The 14,532-nt window shown below is 32.8% G+C and overlaps 1 protein-coding gene across 1 annotated transcript; it reads left to right on the top strand.

Annotated features, from left to right (window-relative positions):
• Nucleotides 1-528, top strand: LOC113561842 (zinc finger BED domain-containing protein 4-like). The gene has a single exon (XM_026969250.1). It carries the CDS (start codon nucleotides 1-3, stop codon nucleotides 526-528), a length of 528 nt encoding a protein of 175 aa, XP_026825051.1.
• The last annotated feature ends 14,004 nt before the right edge of the window (nucleotides 529-14,532 follow it).

Below are 14,532 nucleotides of genomic sequence, written 5' to 3'. Positions count from 1 at the left end.
ATGATTTGTGCCATACGTGGGAAATATGAATCCTTAGGTTGTGTAGCTCATACGCTGCAACTAGTAATAAATGATGCCTTATTTACTGAGCAGCGGATTGAAGAAGTCATCAAAAACTGCAGAAAAATAGTTGGTCATTTTCGGCACAGCGAGCAGGTATCCAGAAAATTGAAAAACTGTCAGAAGCAATGTGGACTGCCAACACACTCCTTACTACAAGACATTGAAGTTAGATGGAACAGTACATATCTTATGCTACAGCGATTATCAGAACAAAAAAGAGCAGTCAATCTATATAGTGTGGAACAGGGCGGGATAAACACACTATCTTCCTCTGATTGGAACCTTATAAATGATATCACAAATGTGTTGAAATTCTTTTATGAGGCAACATTGGATATGTCCTCTGATAATGCATGCATTTCTATAATAATACCTCTTATATCACTATTGAATCGTAAATTGCAAAACCGATATGACAATGAAACCGAAGAGGTAGTGTTTGATACTAGGCTAATGAATTTCTAGATTCAATTTCATTTTTCGTGTTATAATTCGGCTATAGAACTAGCTGCTCGAAATTCGTGATAGCAAGCCGCGGATAACATGTTTGTCCCGGAATCAGACAAATATTTTGCTCGTCTTCCTTCGAGATTCGTAAGAAACAGTTCCGTATGTCCATATATGGATTGATCGCCGATCGCGAGGCGTTTGAAGGGCTTTCAATCTATTCCGGAGACAAACAGCCGCTCTGTTGCTCGCTTATTTCGACAAGAAGACTAGAATCCGATCAGTCGTCAGACCGTCAAGTCGACTCGTTCCGTGATTTCTCAGTTTCGACGCTCGTCGCGCATTCGGTCGACCGCAATCCGTTGAGCCGTTTCCGTGTTCGAGTTCTCACGTCGCTTGCAGTTCGTTTTGCGCGAGCAATCCGATTCCGACCACCACGATCGCACCTTTTGTTTAATTTTTTTTGTGCGTAACGAACGGTCCGAGAACTGAACCACCGTCATCCGCGGCAAGATCTCCGCCTGACTCTCGTCAGAGAACACGCGTCAAGATTTCCGCCTGACACAAGTCAGAGGCTTTCCACGGCAACATCTGACCAGTGCAACGAGACGCTCAACCAAGAAGGCCACGACGCCGATGTAAATATTGTTATCGCGGCAGCTCTCGGCCGTGACCCAATTTCCTCAGTGAAATACATGTGATTTCCACGGAATCAATTGATTTCTGGCGTTCTTTTTCTCACTCACACCTCTCCGTCCACTCGCGCTCGAGATTACCAAGAATCTCGAGAGCACGAGATCTCGCGCTCAGCGCTGAGCGATTTCAAACCTGACTATTTACTGAATAGCTCGTACCGTCACCCGATATAATAGGTAGCAAATATGAAAAAGCAATTACATGACTGCTTAAACAAAAGATTTGCATATATAAAAGGTCATCCTTCATTGATTGCATCAACTTTACTCGATCCGAGATTTAAATCCAAATATCTTACTTCCGATGAAGTAGACATCGGTATAAAAGAAATATTAAATTTTTTAAATATACAGCAAAGCGAAGTAAATGAAGTGGAAAATATTCATGTGTCTTCATCAGAACAGTCAGATATTGAGTAGGCAAAAGAAGAAGGATTATGGGATATCCATGATAATTCTCTTGATCGGACCGATACAGTAGATGATTTTGAAGGACAAGAATCTGCTGTACTGGAACAAGGTATACATCGCTATTTGGCAGAACCGAGGTTATGTAGAAACGCCGACATATACACATATTGGAACTCCAGTCCATATCCTTGTCTCCGAAAAGTAATTTTGAAATATCTTTCTGCTCCGCCGACCAGCGTCGCTAGCGAGCAACTGTTTAATACTGCTGGTCAGATTTATGTCGATCGCAGAAGTAATTTGTTAGGCGAAAATGACCAAAACTTGTTATTTTTTACTTACAACATAAGACTGTTTAATTATAATTATTAATTAATTAATAAGAATCTTTTAACTAAAGGTTAAATATGTTTTTTTAATATTCTGTTTTGTTTTCAATTTTATATAATAATTTTATATAATATTACTTGTTTTATTTCAAAGAAGAGTTTATTTTTTACTGATAACAGTACTAATGATAAATGGATAAGTTATGTTTATTTATGTGTGCCATACATAGTGATCTCTCACTAATAATTAGTTGAACTAAGATTGTTTAATATTTTATTTATTTCTTTATGAAAATGTTCTAAATAATAAATAATAAATAATAAATTTAAAATAAAATTTTGTCTTTATTTCAAATAAGTAACTATATTTCCTTACAATAGCGGGCTTTACACGTACGCTCTTTCCTGCGCGATTAGGCTTTCGCGCGAAGAAGAGCGTCCGTGTACAGGCGATGCAGGAAAAGGAAAGTGTTGACAATCGGGCGAATAATTATTTGAACATTTGGAACAATTCAATTAAATTACTCGAATTAAATAATGAGAGTGGATTAGGCCTACCGGGGAAACCACTATAAAAAAAACGCACCGAGCTATCTACCACTAGGTGGTGTGGAAATGATAACGTATCATTTCCTTGCTATTAAAAACACCGCGCTGGAAAATTATTGTTTCCTCGTCGGTAATGTACGGAAAGCACAAATACATAATATATCCTACTATACTCGCGATTCCCCCTTCGCCCCTCTCTTCTTGACTCCGCCTCTCGCTCTATCTCCCGAGTCCGGCCTAACGCTTTCAGCGCGTTTATTGGCTCAGACGTATATGTTAATAACTTAATAACTATTGCGAATTTCGAAAAATAGTATTTGACTTTTCTTCTCGGTTTACTCCTATCTACCTGTACTTTCCGTCTGAGTCACTTTATTTCGGACACCCTGTATATATATTATTTTTATATATTTGCGTATATTATAAGAATACAACAAAAATTAATTTTAAAATATTTTAATAATTACATTTGAAAAAAAACTCGACCTAAAAACAAAAATCTGAATTTTCATTTAATATTTCATTTTTAATATTCATGGGCACGATATTTGTCTCTTCAGGCTGAAGTATTTGAGATGCTGTAGTAAACGTAGATGATGCAATTGCTGTGCAAGTTCTGTGCAATTTCTATACAATTTTTGTTTCATCCGTAAATTTATTTAATAAGCCTCTTTGAAGAATATTATTAATTAAATACTCGGCGTACACAGCCTGTTCCATCTTTGCTAACTTTTTGGAAACGTTTATGCCAATTGCGTCGAATTCATTTATCGGCTGATTATTGGCCTTTAAAGTGGCGGTACACATTTCAAGGAATTCAGTATGAGAATCGGCAATTTTTCTTTTCTTCGATTTTACTGCGGGTTTAACAACCGTTCCAATCTGAAACAGAAAATGCAGAAAATATTTGTTATAATTTATGTTCAATTTTTTTCAATTATTAATTTTTTTACAGTTTCCGACGACTAAAGAAGACTGGAATAAAATTGCATGTAATTTTCAAAACAAATGGCAATTTATTAACTGTGGAGGGTCAATGGATGGAAAGCATATACGCATTGTACCGCCAAAGCATTCCGGAGCAATGTATTACAATTACAAGAATTTTTATAGTATTGTTTTGATGGCGTTGGTAGGCCCTAATTATGAGTTTTTATATGTTGACATCGGAAAATATGGAAGATTATCAGACGGAGGAGTGTTAGAAAGTGTTAGAATACACTGACTTTTACCGAAAATTGAAACGTAACCAGTTAAATTTGCCTGAAAATACCGAAACTGTTAAGAACTTTAATTTTGTATTTCTTGGTGATGAAGCATTCAGTTTAAGTGAAAATTTTCTTAAGCCTTATGCACAAAGAGAACTAGATATGAGCAAAAGAATATTTAACTACAGATTATCAAGTGCTCGAAACGTTGTTGAGAATGCATTCGGAATAATAACATCCAGATTTAGAATACTTCACACAGCCATTAATATGAAACCCGAAAATATTTGTTACGTGTTAATGGCAATTTGTGTTTTGCACAATTTTTTAAATGTATCGAGTAATTCATATACATCTTCTTCTACTTTTGATAAAGATATAAATTCAGGCACAATACAAGAAGCTGATTGGCGAACAAATTCAGTACAATTGTTTGACTTACAGCGATACATCAACACATCCGTCACATTCGAAGCAAAACAAAACAGAAAAAATTACAAAAATTATTTTAATTTAGAAGGCAGGGTAAAATGGCAAGATTTAATGATAGCAAAAGGAAAAGCTTAAGATTTAACTATTTCATTGTAATAATTACTTATTCTAATTAATAAACATTTATAAAAACTTACGTCATTTTTTGGTGCATTTTGTCTGGAAGTACTTGATTCTTCCATTTCGCTTTCTTCCTCTTCTTTATTCTCTTCATTTCTGGCATCCTGAATGTCTTCTTGAGTGTCTATGTTAGACACACTTGACAGTGTGTCAACTGGAAGCTCTTGATCTTTTGTAAACAGCAATAAGTCATAATACCATAATGATGAGACATATATTTCTTTAGTTCCACGACCGCTACGTTGACTTTCTTGAATTTTTTTCGTTTCCTTTCTGAAAGATCCTCTAAGACTCTGAATTTTTTTTACTATAAAATCTCTGTTTGTATCGGGAAATCCTCGCATTTTATAAAACTCAATTAAGTTTTTATATGCTTCATCACGTAAATTTCTATTTTTATACTCATCACTTTTTATTTTCCACAAACAAGGATAACACTTGTACATATTAATAAAATCGGTAATTAATTCTTTTGACCATAGCCGAATATCCATTTTTGCGATAAAAGTGTCACTTTTCATTCGCAAACCGCGGACATGACAGGATTTAGATGCGCAATTGTCAACACGCTTTCCTTTTCTCCCTTCGCGCAATCGCGCAGGAAAGGGCGTACGTGTGTAATTTTACACGCTCCACACCTTCTGCTGTTTCGTGCATTTCATGCAGTGATGCACGCGCAATTCGGCTTTACACGTTCGTTTTTTCGCGCGTGCTTATAAGCCGCTCACGAAAGAATGTGCATACATTTTAAGTGACAAATTTTAACCAGTGTGAATATAGGCACGGTCTTTACCTTGCGTAAAACTGTACGCTCCTGCGTGTGGGAAAGATTGTACATGTAAAGCCTCCTAATAAATAAGTATAATATTCAGTCAAACTAACTTAAACTTTCCTTAAAGAAAAGGTTCGGTTTAAGTTTCGGTTTCGGCCGAAACTCAGATAAAAGCCGAAATTCGGTTTCGGTTTCGATTTCGACTGAAAAACTTAGTTTCGGTCGGACACCAATATTCGGATTACTGGGAAATCGGTTTCGGTTTCGGCCGAAACTCAGATAAAAGCCTAAATTCGGTTTCGGTTTCGGTCTCGGCTGAAAAACTTAGTTTCGGTCGGACACTAATATTCGGATTACTGGGAAATCTCTATTCGAATCTTACATTTAACAGTTCATCATTCAAAGTTCAGGTCTCACCTTCGCGTACTAACATGCAGGTTAGTTGGTTATCTCTATCAGTATAAAATTACCTTATTAAAAAAGGTAAGAAAATAAGTTAACGCTACAAAGTGCATGATATCAGTACAATATTACCCTTTTAAAAACGGTAAAAAAACCGCCAAATATACGCGTGGTTTATGCCTCGAAAAAACCCAAGTGTACATTATATCTTATCTTTACCTCGACAAACAAGTGATAGTCTATTTTAAACTATCTTTGTGCTTCCAATAAATTTCAGTAGTAGTATCTTTAATATTTTAAAATATTGTCTTCAGACCTTTTGAGAAAATTCTCTTTAAATATTATTAGAGTATTTTTTCACCAAAATGTATGAAATCTTCACATTGCGCAAAATTGCAGAGAGAATGTATTATCTCGAAAAGTAATTATTGTACAACTATTTGAAAAACTCAAGAGATAGTATCTTATCAATTACAAACAGAATATATGTATATATTGTCTTGAAAAAATATTGTTGTACAACTACTTTTAACAAGTAAAAACTAAGTGATACATATCTTTTTATTGTCATTCAAGGATCGTCCTCTTCCAACGCAAGTGGTAGTAGCTTTCATTTATCACTTGATTTTAATGCTTTTGAATTCTAACAATGGAAGTTATAGAAAACGTAATAGAAAAAAATAATAGAGGTTACACTACAAAATGTAAACATTGTATTGAAATTAAATAATATTTAGTTAGTACAAAATACTTGGTGCTGTTAGACCAAATATTATAAGAAATCTCTCTTTCTCTCTACAACAAATGGCAAAGCTTTTTGCACATTGTTTAATTGTTTATAACTTTCGAACGTTTCAACTACAAACGAAACAAAAAGCACTACAAATTACAAAAGATTCTAAAGAAGACGCCGCAAGCGGTCGCGATATCTCAACAAATGGCAAAGTTAGCTATTTTTCATTTAAACAAATGTTAATAACTTTGGAACGGTTCAACTACAAACGAAACGAAACAACTACAAACAATTTTGAAAAAGACAGTGCAAGCGAATTCTCGATAACCTTAACAAATGGCAAAGTTAGCTATTTTTTATTTAAACAAATGTTAATAATTTTTGACAGTTCAACTACAAACGAAACAACTAGAAACGATTCTGAAAAAGACAGCGCAAGCAAATTCGCGATATCTTAACAAATGGCAAAAGTAGCTATTTTTTATTTAAACAAAGGTTAATATCTTTTGAACGGTTCAACTACAAACGAAACGAAACACCTACGAACGATTCTGAAAAAGACAGCGTAAGCGGATTCGCGATAACCTTAACAAATGGAAAAGTTAGCTATTTTTTATTTAAACAAATGTTAATAACTTTTGACAGTTCAACTACAAACGAAACAACTAGAAACGATTCTGAAAAAGACAGCGCAAGTGGATTCGCGATATCTTAATAAATGGCAAAGTTAGCTATTTTTTATTTAAACAAACGTTAATAACTTTGACAGTTCAACTACAAACGAAACAACTAGAAACGATTCTGAAAAAGACAGCGCAAGCGGATTCGCGATATCCTAACAAATGGCAAAGTTAGCTATGTTTTATTTAAACAAACGTTAATAACTTTTGACAGTTCAACTACAAACGACACAACTAGAAACGATTCTGAAAAAGACAGCGCAAGCGGATTCGCGATAACCTTAACAAATGGAAAAGTTAGCTATTTTTTATTTAAACAAATGTTAATAACTTTTGACAGTTCAACTACAAACGAAACAACTAGAAACGATTCTGAAAAAGACAGCGCAAGCGGATTCGCGATATCTTAACAAATGTCAAAGTTAGCTATTTTTATTTAAACAAATGTTAATAACTTTGACAGTTCAACTACAAACGACACAACTAGAAACGATCTGAAAAAGACAGCGCAAGCGATTCGCGATAACTTAACAAATGAAAAGTTAGCTATTTTTATTTAAACAAATGTTAATAACTTTTGACAGTTCAACTACAAACGAAACAACTAGAAACGATTCTGAAAAAGACAGCGCAAGCGGATTCGCGATATCTTAACAAATGTCAAAGTTAGCTATTTTTTATTTGAACAAATGTTAATAACTTTTGACAGTTCAACTACAAACGAAACAACTAGAAACGATTCTGAAAAAGACAGCGCAAGCGGATTCGCGATATCTTAACAAATGTCAAAGTTAGCTATTTTTTATTTAAACAAATGTTAATAACTTTTGACAGTTCAACTACAAACGAAACAACTAGAAACGATTCTGAAAAAGACAGCGCAGGCGGATTCGCGATATCTTTATTAGGTTATATTAATTTAAGAGAAAACTAATTACTTAATTAAAATTCTTGTTATTAAAATTGATTATTTCAATGAACCGCGCACGATGATCTAATTTTTACCAGGTTTGTATTATGTGAAAATTGATAAACAAATTGCTTATGTAATGAAAAATAATTGCATGATAAAATAAAATAATTAATTGTATGATGTAATGCCTATTGAACTGAATGCGTGAATTGCTTATGGGGCATTTGTTATAATTTTAATAAGATGAATGTTTTTAACGATGAAACAGGTAAAGTTAAACGAATAAAATTTATATATTAAGTATTAGTAGCTCTACTTATACAATTAGACGTGTTTGGCATTTTGATATTGTTAATACTTTTGTAATAAAATTGAAAAGTTCAACTCTTAGACAAATTGAAATAAGATCTGTGTGTATGTGTGTTTGTATGTAACAATTTTTATATGGTTAATTAACAATTTCTATGTTAGTAAATTAGGTAAAAGTCTTTCGATTTGAAAATTAAATTAAATGCACTAAGTTTCTTAATCATATACGACACTAAACATCATTAATTAGTTACACGTACGTCCATAATGTTGTGTACATGTTTCATTTGTTTCTTCCAAGAATAAACTTCCCTCTCATATTAATTAACGTTTTTTTATGTATATTAAAGGGTTTGGTTTAATGTATAGAGGTTGTAAATTATATATGAGAGTAAACCTAATGACTAATTATATACACCAAGTACATAATGTTTTAATGACGATTGTTTCCTAGAAAGATATTTCTTCTTTTTATATTTATTATAGTGTTTTGTTTGATACATACATTTTGTTGATTATATGCGAGATTAAATATCCGGAATAGATGTTTAATGTAATGTTATCGAGTTCTACAATTGTTTCCCGCACGAAATATCTTTAATAATAGCTCTCCTCAGCTCTGATATCAGAAAGTAAATATGTGGATTACGTTTTAGTTTTAGTCAGTGTATATTATGTACAAGCTTTATATAGCAGTAGTCTGCTATATAAATCTCATTTTTGATTATGTAATCTATAGAGATAGAATCCATCGAGATACTTGCGGCTGCACATTTGCGCATATCGAACTTTTAGTTACTTTGTAAAGTTTATGGATACGCTAACAAGAGCGTAGTACTCGACGTCGCCACCAGATGGCTACACGACGTACAGCGTACTCGTACGTAACATCTGCTGTTGCACATATATAGGCAGCGAGCGGAGACTGCTCGCCGTCCCTTCGAGGACATGTATATATGTCTATATATGTATCTATATTTATAGTGGAGTAGCATGAATCTTTGGTTGTCTCTCATTTGTATGCCCGAGATAGCGATTCTCAACTTTATATTTACACATTGTTTCTTTAGGTTCGTACATTTTTCGATGGTACACTTCTCGCATTGTCTCGTTAGATTTGTACATTTTCTCAATATTACATTTCTGGTACTGTTTCATTAGGTTCGTACATTTTCTCAATTTTATATTTATCACATTGTTTCGTTGGATTCATACTTTACTCAATTTTATATTTAGCACACTGTCTCGTTAGCTTCGTACATTTTCTCAATTTTATATGTATCACACTGTGTTTTGTGACATGCATAGATTTTTTCAATTATGTGTGACTATACCTCGTGAATACTTATTAATAACAGTGACATAATACTTTCTTAATGTTTTATCTCTTCCCCCCGATATTAATTCTCTATTTTATACTTCTCATTGTTTCGTTAGATACACAGATTTTCTTAAATGTTTATCAAGAGCATTTATCATGGTAGTGTCTCGCGCCAAGTATACGCGCAGCGAGACCGACCGTGTCTCTTTATGCGAAGTGACGATTTCAAAGACCCTTATATTATCGGATCTTAATAACTAAACGGATAAATTTCAGAGTAGGTTCAGTGGATAGCTTGGGGTTACATTATATAATAAAAGTGTTCTCATTTTTCGTATACGTGCCCTACAGCAGAGCAGAGATATTACGATGCAAAGTCCAAGTCTTGAAATTTACATATAATAGTGAATTCGGTCGGTTTGCACTCGTGTTGCACTAAGGGTGCGTTCAGGAAGACGCTATTAGCGCTATTAAACGCTGAAATTCTATAGTACAATCAACGGCATAAATGCCGTCGCCCTACACTTACTTACTACCCTTACTTGCGAGTAAGGAGCGCGATGGGCAGATGGCGGTGGTGGCTAAAGGAAAAGTAGTAGTAGGAATCTCTCCAGTCTGTAAGTAACGCAGATAATATTACGATGCATAATGTATTTGTAATAATACGAAGTAATACTTTTTATTTCATAGACTATGCGCTTTCATTAATATTATGTTTACACACGTATAGTATTTTTTTAAATAAAGGATATAATAATATTAAACAGATATTTTTATACGAATAACTATTTTAATACATAGAAATATATTTATTAATACAAATAAGTGTTTTTTTTCAAAATACTTGGCGCTGCTAAACCGAATCATTATGTTAATTGCCTCGTTCTCTTTCTTTCTCTCTTGTGAATGCGTGTGTATGCGTGTGACATTAGAATTAAGCACAGAATACGTTTAACTACATTTGTATATATATGTATGTCAGCGAGGTGTTATGTAATTTAGAGTTTAAGGAAATCATTGTAATCTTTAGATTATTTCAATACTAAGACAATTTTTTATTCGGTTTAGCAGCGCCAAGTATTTTGAAAAAAACACTTATTTGTATTAATAAATATATTTCTATGTATTAAAATATTTATTCGTATAAAAATATCTGCTTAATATTATTATGTCCTTTATTTTTTAATATCAAAGGCCAGTATTCATAGTCCGTTCTTATTTCCAGACGATCTGAAGTAATGTCTTAAGATGCTAATACGACTGTGTAATTGGTGTTAAATATCTTATGATTGTACTTAAAATGGTCTTAAATAAGAATCAACAATGAATATCGGCCAAAGAGTAATAATAAAAAGTAATAGAGTTTTTGGTTTGCATAAATACCCATTTTATTTGGCGCAATTTGTTGATATCATTAGTTTTGTAGAGTTCTTTTTTGAAAGAACTTCCGGCGCGTATACTTGGCGCTTTTTTTGTACCTTTTTTTAAAAAGGTAAATTTGTTGCGATTTAAAATACAGTACAAATCAAGATACTGTTACTCAAGTTTATAAGAATTTTGTAAGACATGTTCAATGCGATCCGGGCACACCAAGTTTTTTGCTTCACTATGATTCCGTTGATCATTTGAATCAGGTTAAGCCCGTTTTATGTGACTTAGAATTTGCGTGAAGAGATAATAGATGCGTTAAGCTTGTGTTGCATATACTTTTGAATGTATACAACTTGTTTCATATAATTTTTTGATTAATTTTGAATGCATCTTGTATATAATTTTTGGATATTGCACTGACAACATCCATTTTTAAACAAATACTAGATAAATTGCATTAATTTCATATCCATTTGTGAACAGTTCACTTTTCAATAAATAATGATATACTTGGCTAATTGCATTGATTTCATGTATATTTTTGAAGAAATAAATTTTCGTAATACACTTTTTTAGAAAGGTTGGTTTTTTATAATTACACTGTTTTTAGCAAGTTCGATACGTTTTATGTAAGGTAAGTGACCCAGTAATCGTTACGTTAAGCAAAACGCTTAACTTTACAAATTTATATCGCTCAGATTGAGAAGTGAATGACTGTTATGTTAAGTTATTCTAAATCAGTTTTTTGTTACGAATAAGAACATCTCTGTAAAATTCTCGTACCTATTACCTTTCACGAGCAAATTCTTCGTAAAGGTTAGAAAGCGCAAATGTACGAGTCATCGCCACACCACAATAATGTTGTACGTAAACCTGAAATCTCCCTTTATAACTTGAAGCTCAAAAATACAAAAATATCAGTGAGCCGCACGATTGACAGAAAACTTTATAATACGTTGTTAATACGTAAACATGACGATTACTGGTATCGTGACGATTACTGGGTCACTTACCTTACTTAGCGTAAATATTTTTTCTTTTTTTAAAAAGGTTTTTGTAGGTTTGAGTTACGACAATTAAAAAAGAAGCACCAAGTCTGGAGAAAGAGAAATGAAACGTATAAGAAGCCGTTTTTTACGCCAACGGTTAAAAACGGGTGCCTTTCGTGAAATGGGGTTGGTACTTTAGTAAAAATTGATGGTATAAATGCAGATAAATATATTGATATACTAAATGAAAATTTAGAAGAGGCACTATTAAAACTGGATCTCGACGAAGGATTTGTTTTCTAACAGAACAATGACCTCAAACACACTGCCAAGAAAACTAAGAAAATTTTTGAGGATTCAAATATTCAATTGCTTGAATAGCCGACACAGAGTCCCGACTTGAATTCTATAGAAAACTTATGGAGTTTATTGGACGCAAAAGTTTCATTAGATAAACGAAATAACAAGACTGAATTTTTCAAAAATTTACATTTAACATTTGAAAATATTAATAACGATTCTATTGAAAATCTAATAAATAGTAGTCAATAACGTTTGGAAGCAGTAACTCAAGAAAAAGGCGGTAATACCAAGTATTAATTTCAATATGTATTTTATTTATTACATATTTCATAATATGTCTACTTAGTTTTGTCTCTCGACAAATAGCTGATTATTTCGTTAAATATAGCTTATTTATACAAAAATGTAAATATTAATTTCAATTATTTACTAAATAATCTATGTACTATAAGAATATATAATAAATGAAACTTAAATACATAACACTAGTATTAATTTGATTAAATTTCATTGATACCTACTTCCACTGCCTGTTCACTTATTTTTGTCCCCGACTGTAAGTTGTTCAAATAGGAGAATGCTATAAATAAATAATATATACATAATATATGTATATATTTATTTAATAACATAAAGTAACAGGATAAAAAGGAGAGGAAGGATAAAATTCTGCTAAGTTTTATATAATTTTAGTTCTGTAATTAATGAAAAATATTGTGTTATATTGTTACAGATCAACAAAAGAATGAAGAAGAGTGGAATGAACATGAGAGAAATGAAGAGATCATTCATGATCAGAATGGAGAGGACATAACAATATGCAATAATAATTATAAAATAAAAGGTATGATATTGTTAATTTATTTATTGTGTATATAAGTTGTATAAATAGAAATATTATAAAAAGTTTGTTAATTTTTAATCAAATTATTTGGCAATTTTTTTTAATTTTTATCAAATTATTCTGTTTATTAGATACGCCGCTAGCACGTAATGATGTGGAAAAAATTTGTAAAATTTGGGCGAGAAGAAATTTAGAAGGAAACGAGAACATTAAGAAAAAAAGAATATAAGAAAGGTATGCTTAACTTTATTTATACATAAATATTTATAGATAAATATACAACATTTAAATATATTGTATATTTTTCTCTTTCATTATTATCAGTTTTATACTTTTCACATTTATCAAGTATGCTATACAATATGTGTCATACGTAATGAATGTTTTTTTATTAAAACTGTTAATAGTAGAATAGTAATGTATACATATCAAGAGACACGGTAGTGTCCTGCGCCAAGTTCACGCGCAGCGCAATGGCAGCGAGAGACGGACCGTGTATCTTTACGCGAGCCGACTAGTTGAGACTAGCCGAGATTTGCAGATCTTAATAACGCGTGGATCAATCGAGTTAAGAACAGGCTCAATCGATTCTGCGTACTCGAATTATATAATAAAAGTGCTTTTATTTTTCTCGTACATGCCCGGTGAAGGGAGATATTACGATGCAAAGTCCACATCGTGACAGTTTTCATTAAGAAACTCTCGTCGTTGTTGTCGTCGTCGTCGTCTTGGCACAGAAATGTACAGTTCATTCTTTGTATACTAGATGGCGTTTGCGAGTTATTATCGACTGCGGGGTGTGTTCGGGGATTCAAATAACAAGAATCAAGAGATACGGTAGTTTCTCACGTATGTGAACCTGACCACGTATGGTACCCGACTTTTAAAAAATTAAGTTTTTAATACGGATATATACATATTATATTATCATTATCAATCAAGAAACACGGTAGTGTCTCACGCCAAGTTCACGCGCAACGCAAAGTGCAGCGGGTGCAGCGCGTAACGGCAGCGAGACGGACCGTGGATGGAAATGGTACAAGTGCTAAAGTACTTTCAGTTGTACAAGATACATCTTCTGAGTACGTAGAGAAGATTAACCTGCTTTTACCGTCTGGTTTAGAATATGCGATTGAAAGAGTAAGCGTTAAATTTGAGGTAATAGAGCATATGTTGTTAGAAAACAATTTCCATTGTCTTTGAGTTATGGAAAAACTATACACAAAAGCCAAGGACTGAGTTTACATAATGTTGTTATAGACATAGGCAATTCAGTATTTAGTCACGGTCAAAGTTATGTAGCTTTGTCACGATAACATCTTTAGAAGGATTACGTTTAATTAACTATGATCCTGCATCTGTAAAAGCTAATGAAGAAGCTATTATTGAATATAATAGATTAAAACAGATACATAAACCAGATGCGAAAATGTTGTTCCGCAAGATAAGTATTATAAAGTGAAAGATATCGTTTGGACTTTGTCAAAAATAGTTACTTCCGTTCAAGAATCACATGAAAAAGTTAGAAAGGATACTGCTTGGGTCATGCGTGGTTTTCAAAATAAAGATGAGATTTCATGTTAT

Source organism: Ooceraea biroi, chromosome 4 (assembly GCF_003672135.1).
Source record: "Ooceraea biroi isolate clonal line C1 chromosome 4, Obir_v5.4, whole genome shotgun sequence".
NCBI classification, from domain to species: domain Eukaryota; kingdom Metazoa; phylum Arthropoda; class Insecta; order Hymenoptera; family Formicidae; genus Ooceraea; species Ooceraea biroi.
This window is presented reverse-complemented; position numbering and strand designations above follow the sequence as displayed.

What these genes read in the sequence shown, in the direction of transcription:
- LOC113561842 (XM_026969250.1), top strand. Translation starts at nt 1, where the DNA reads ATGATTTGTGCCATACGTGGGAAATATGAATCCTTAGGTTGTGTAGCT.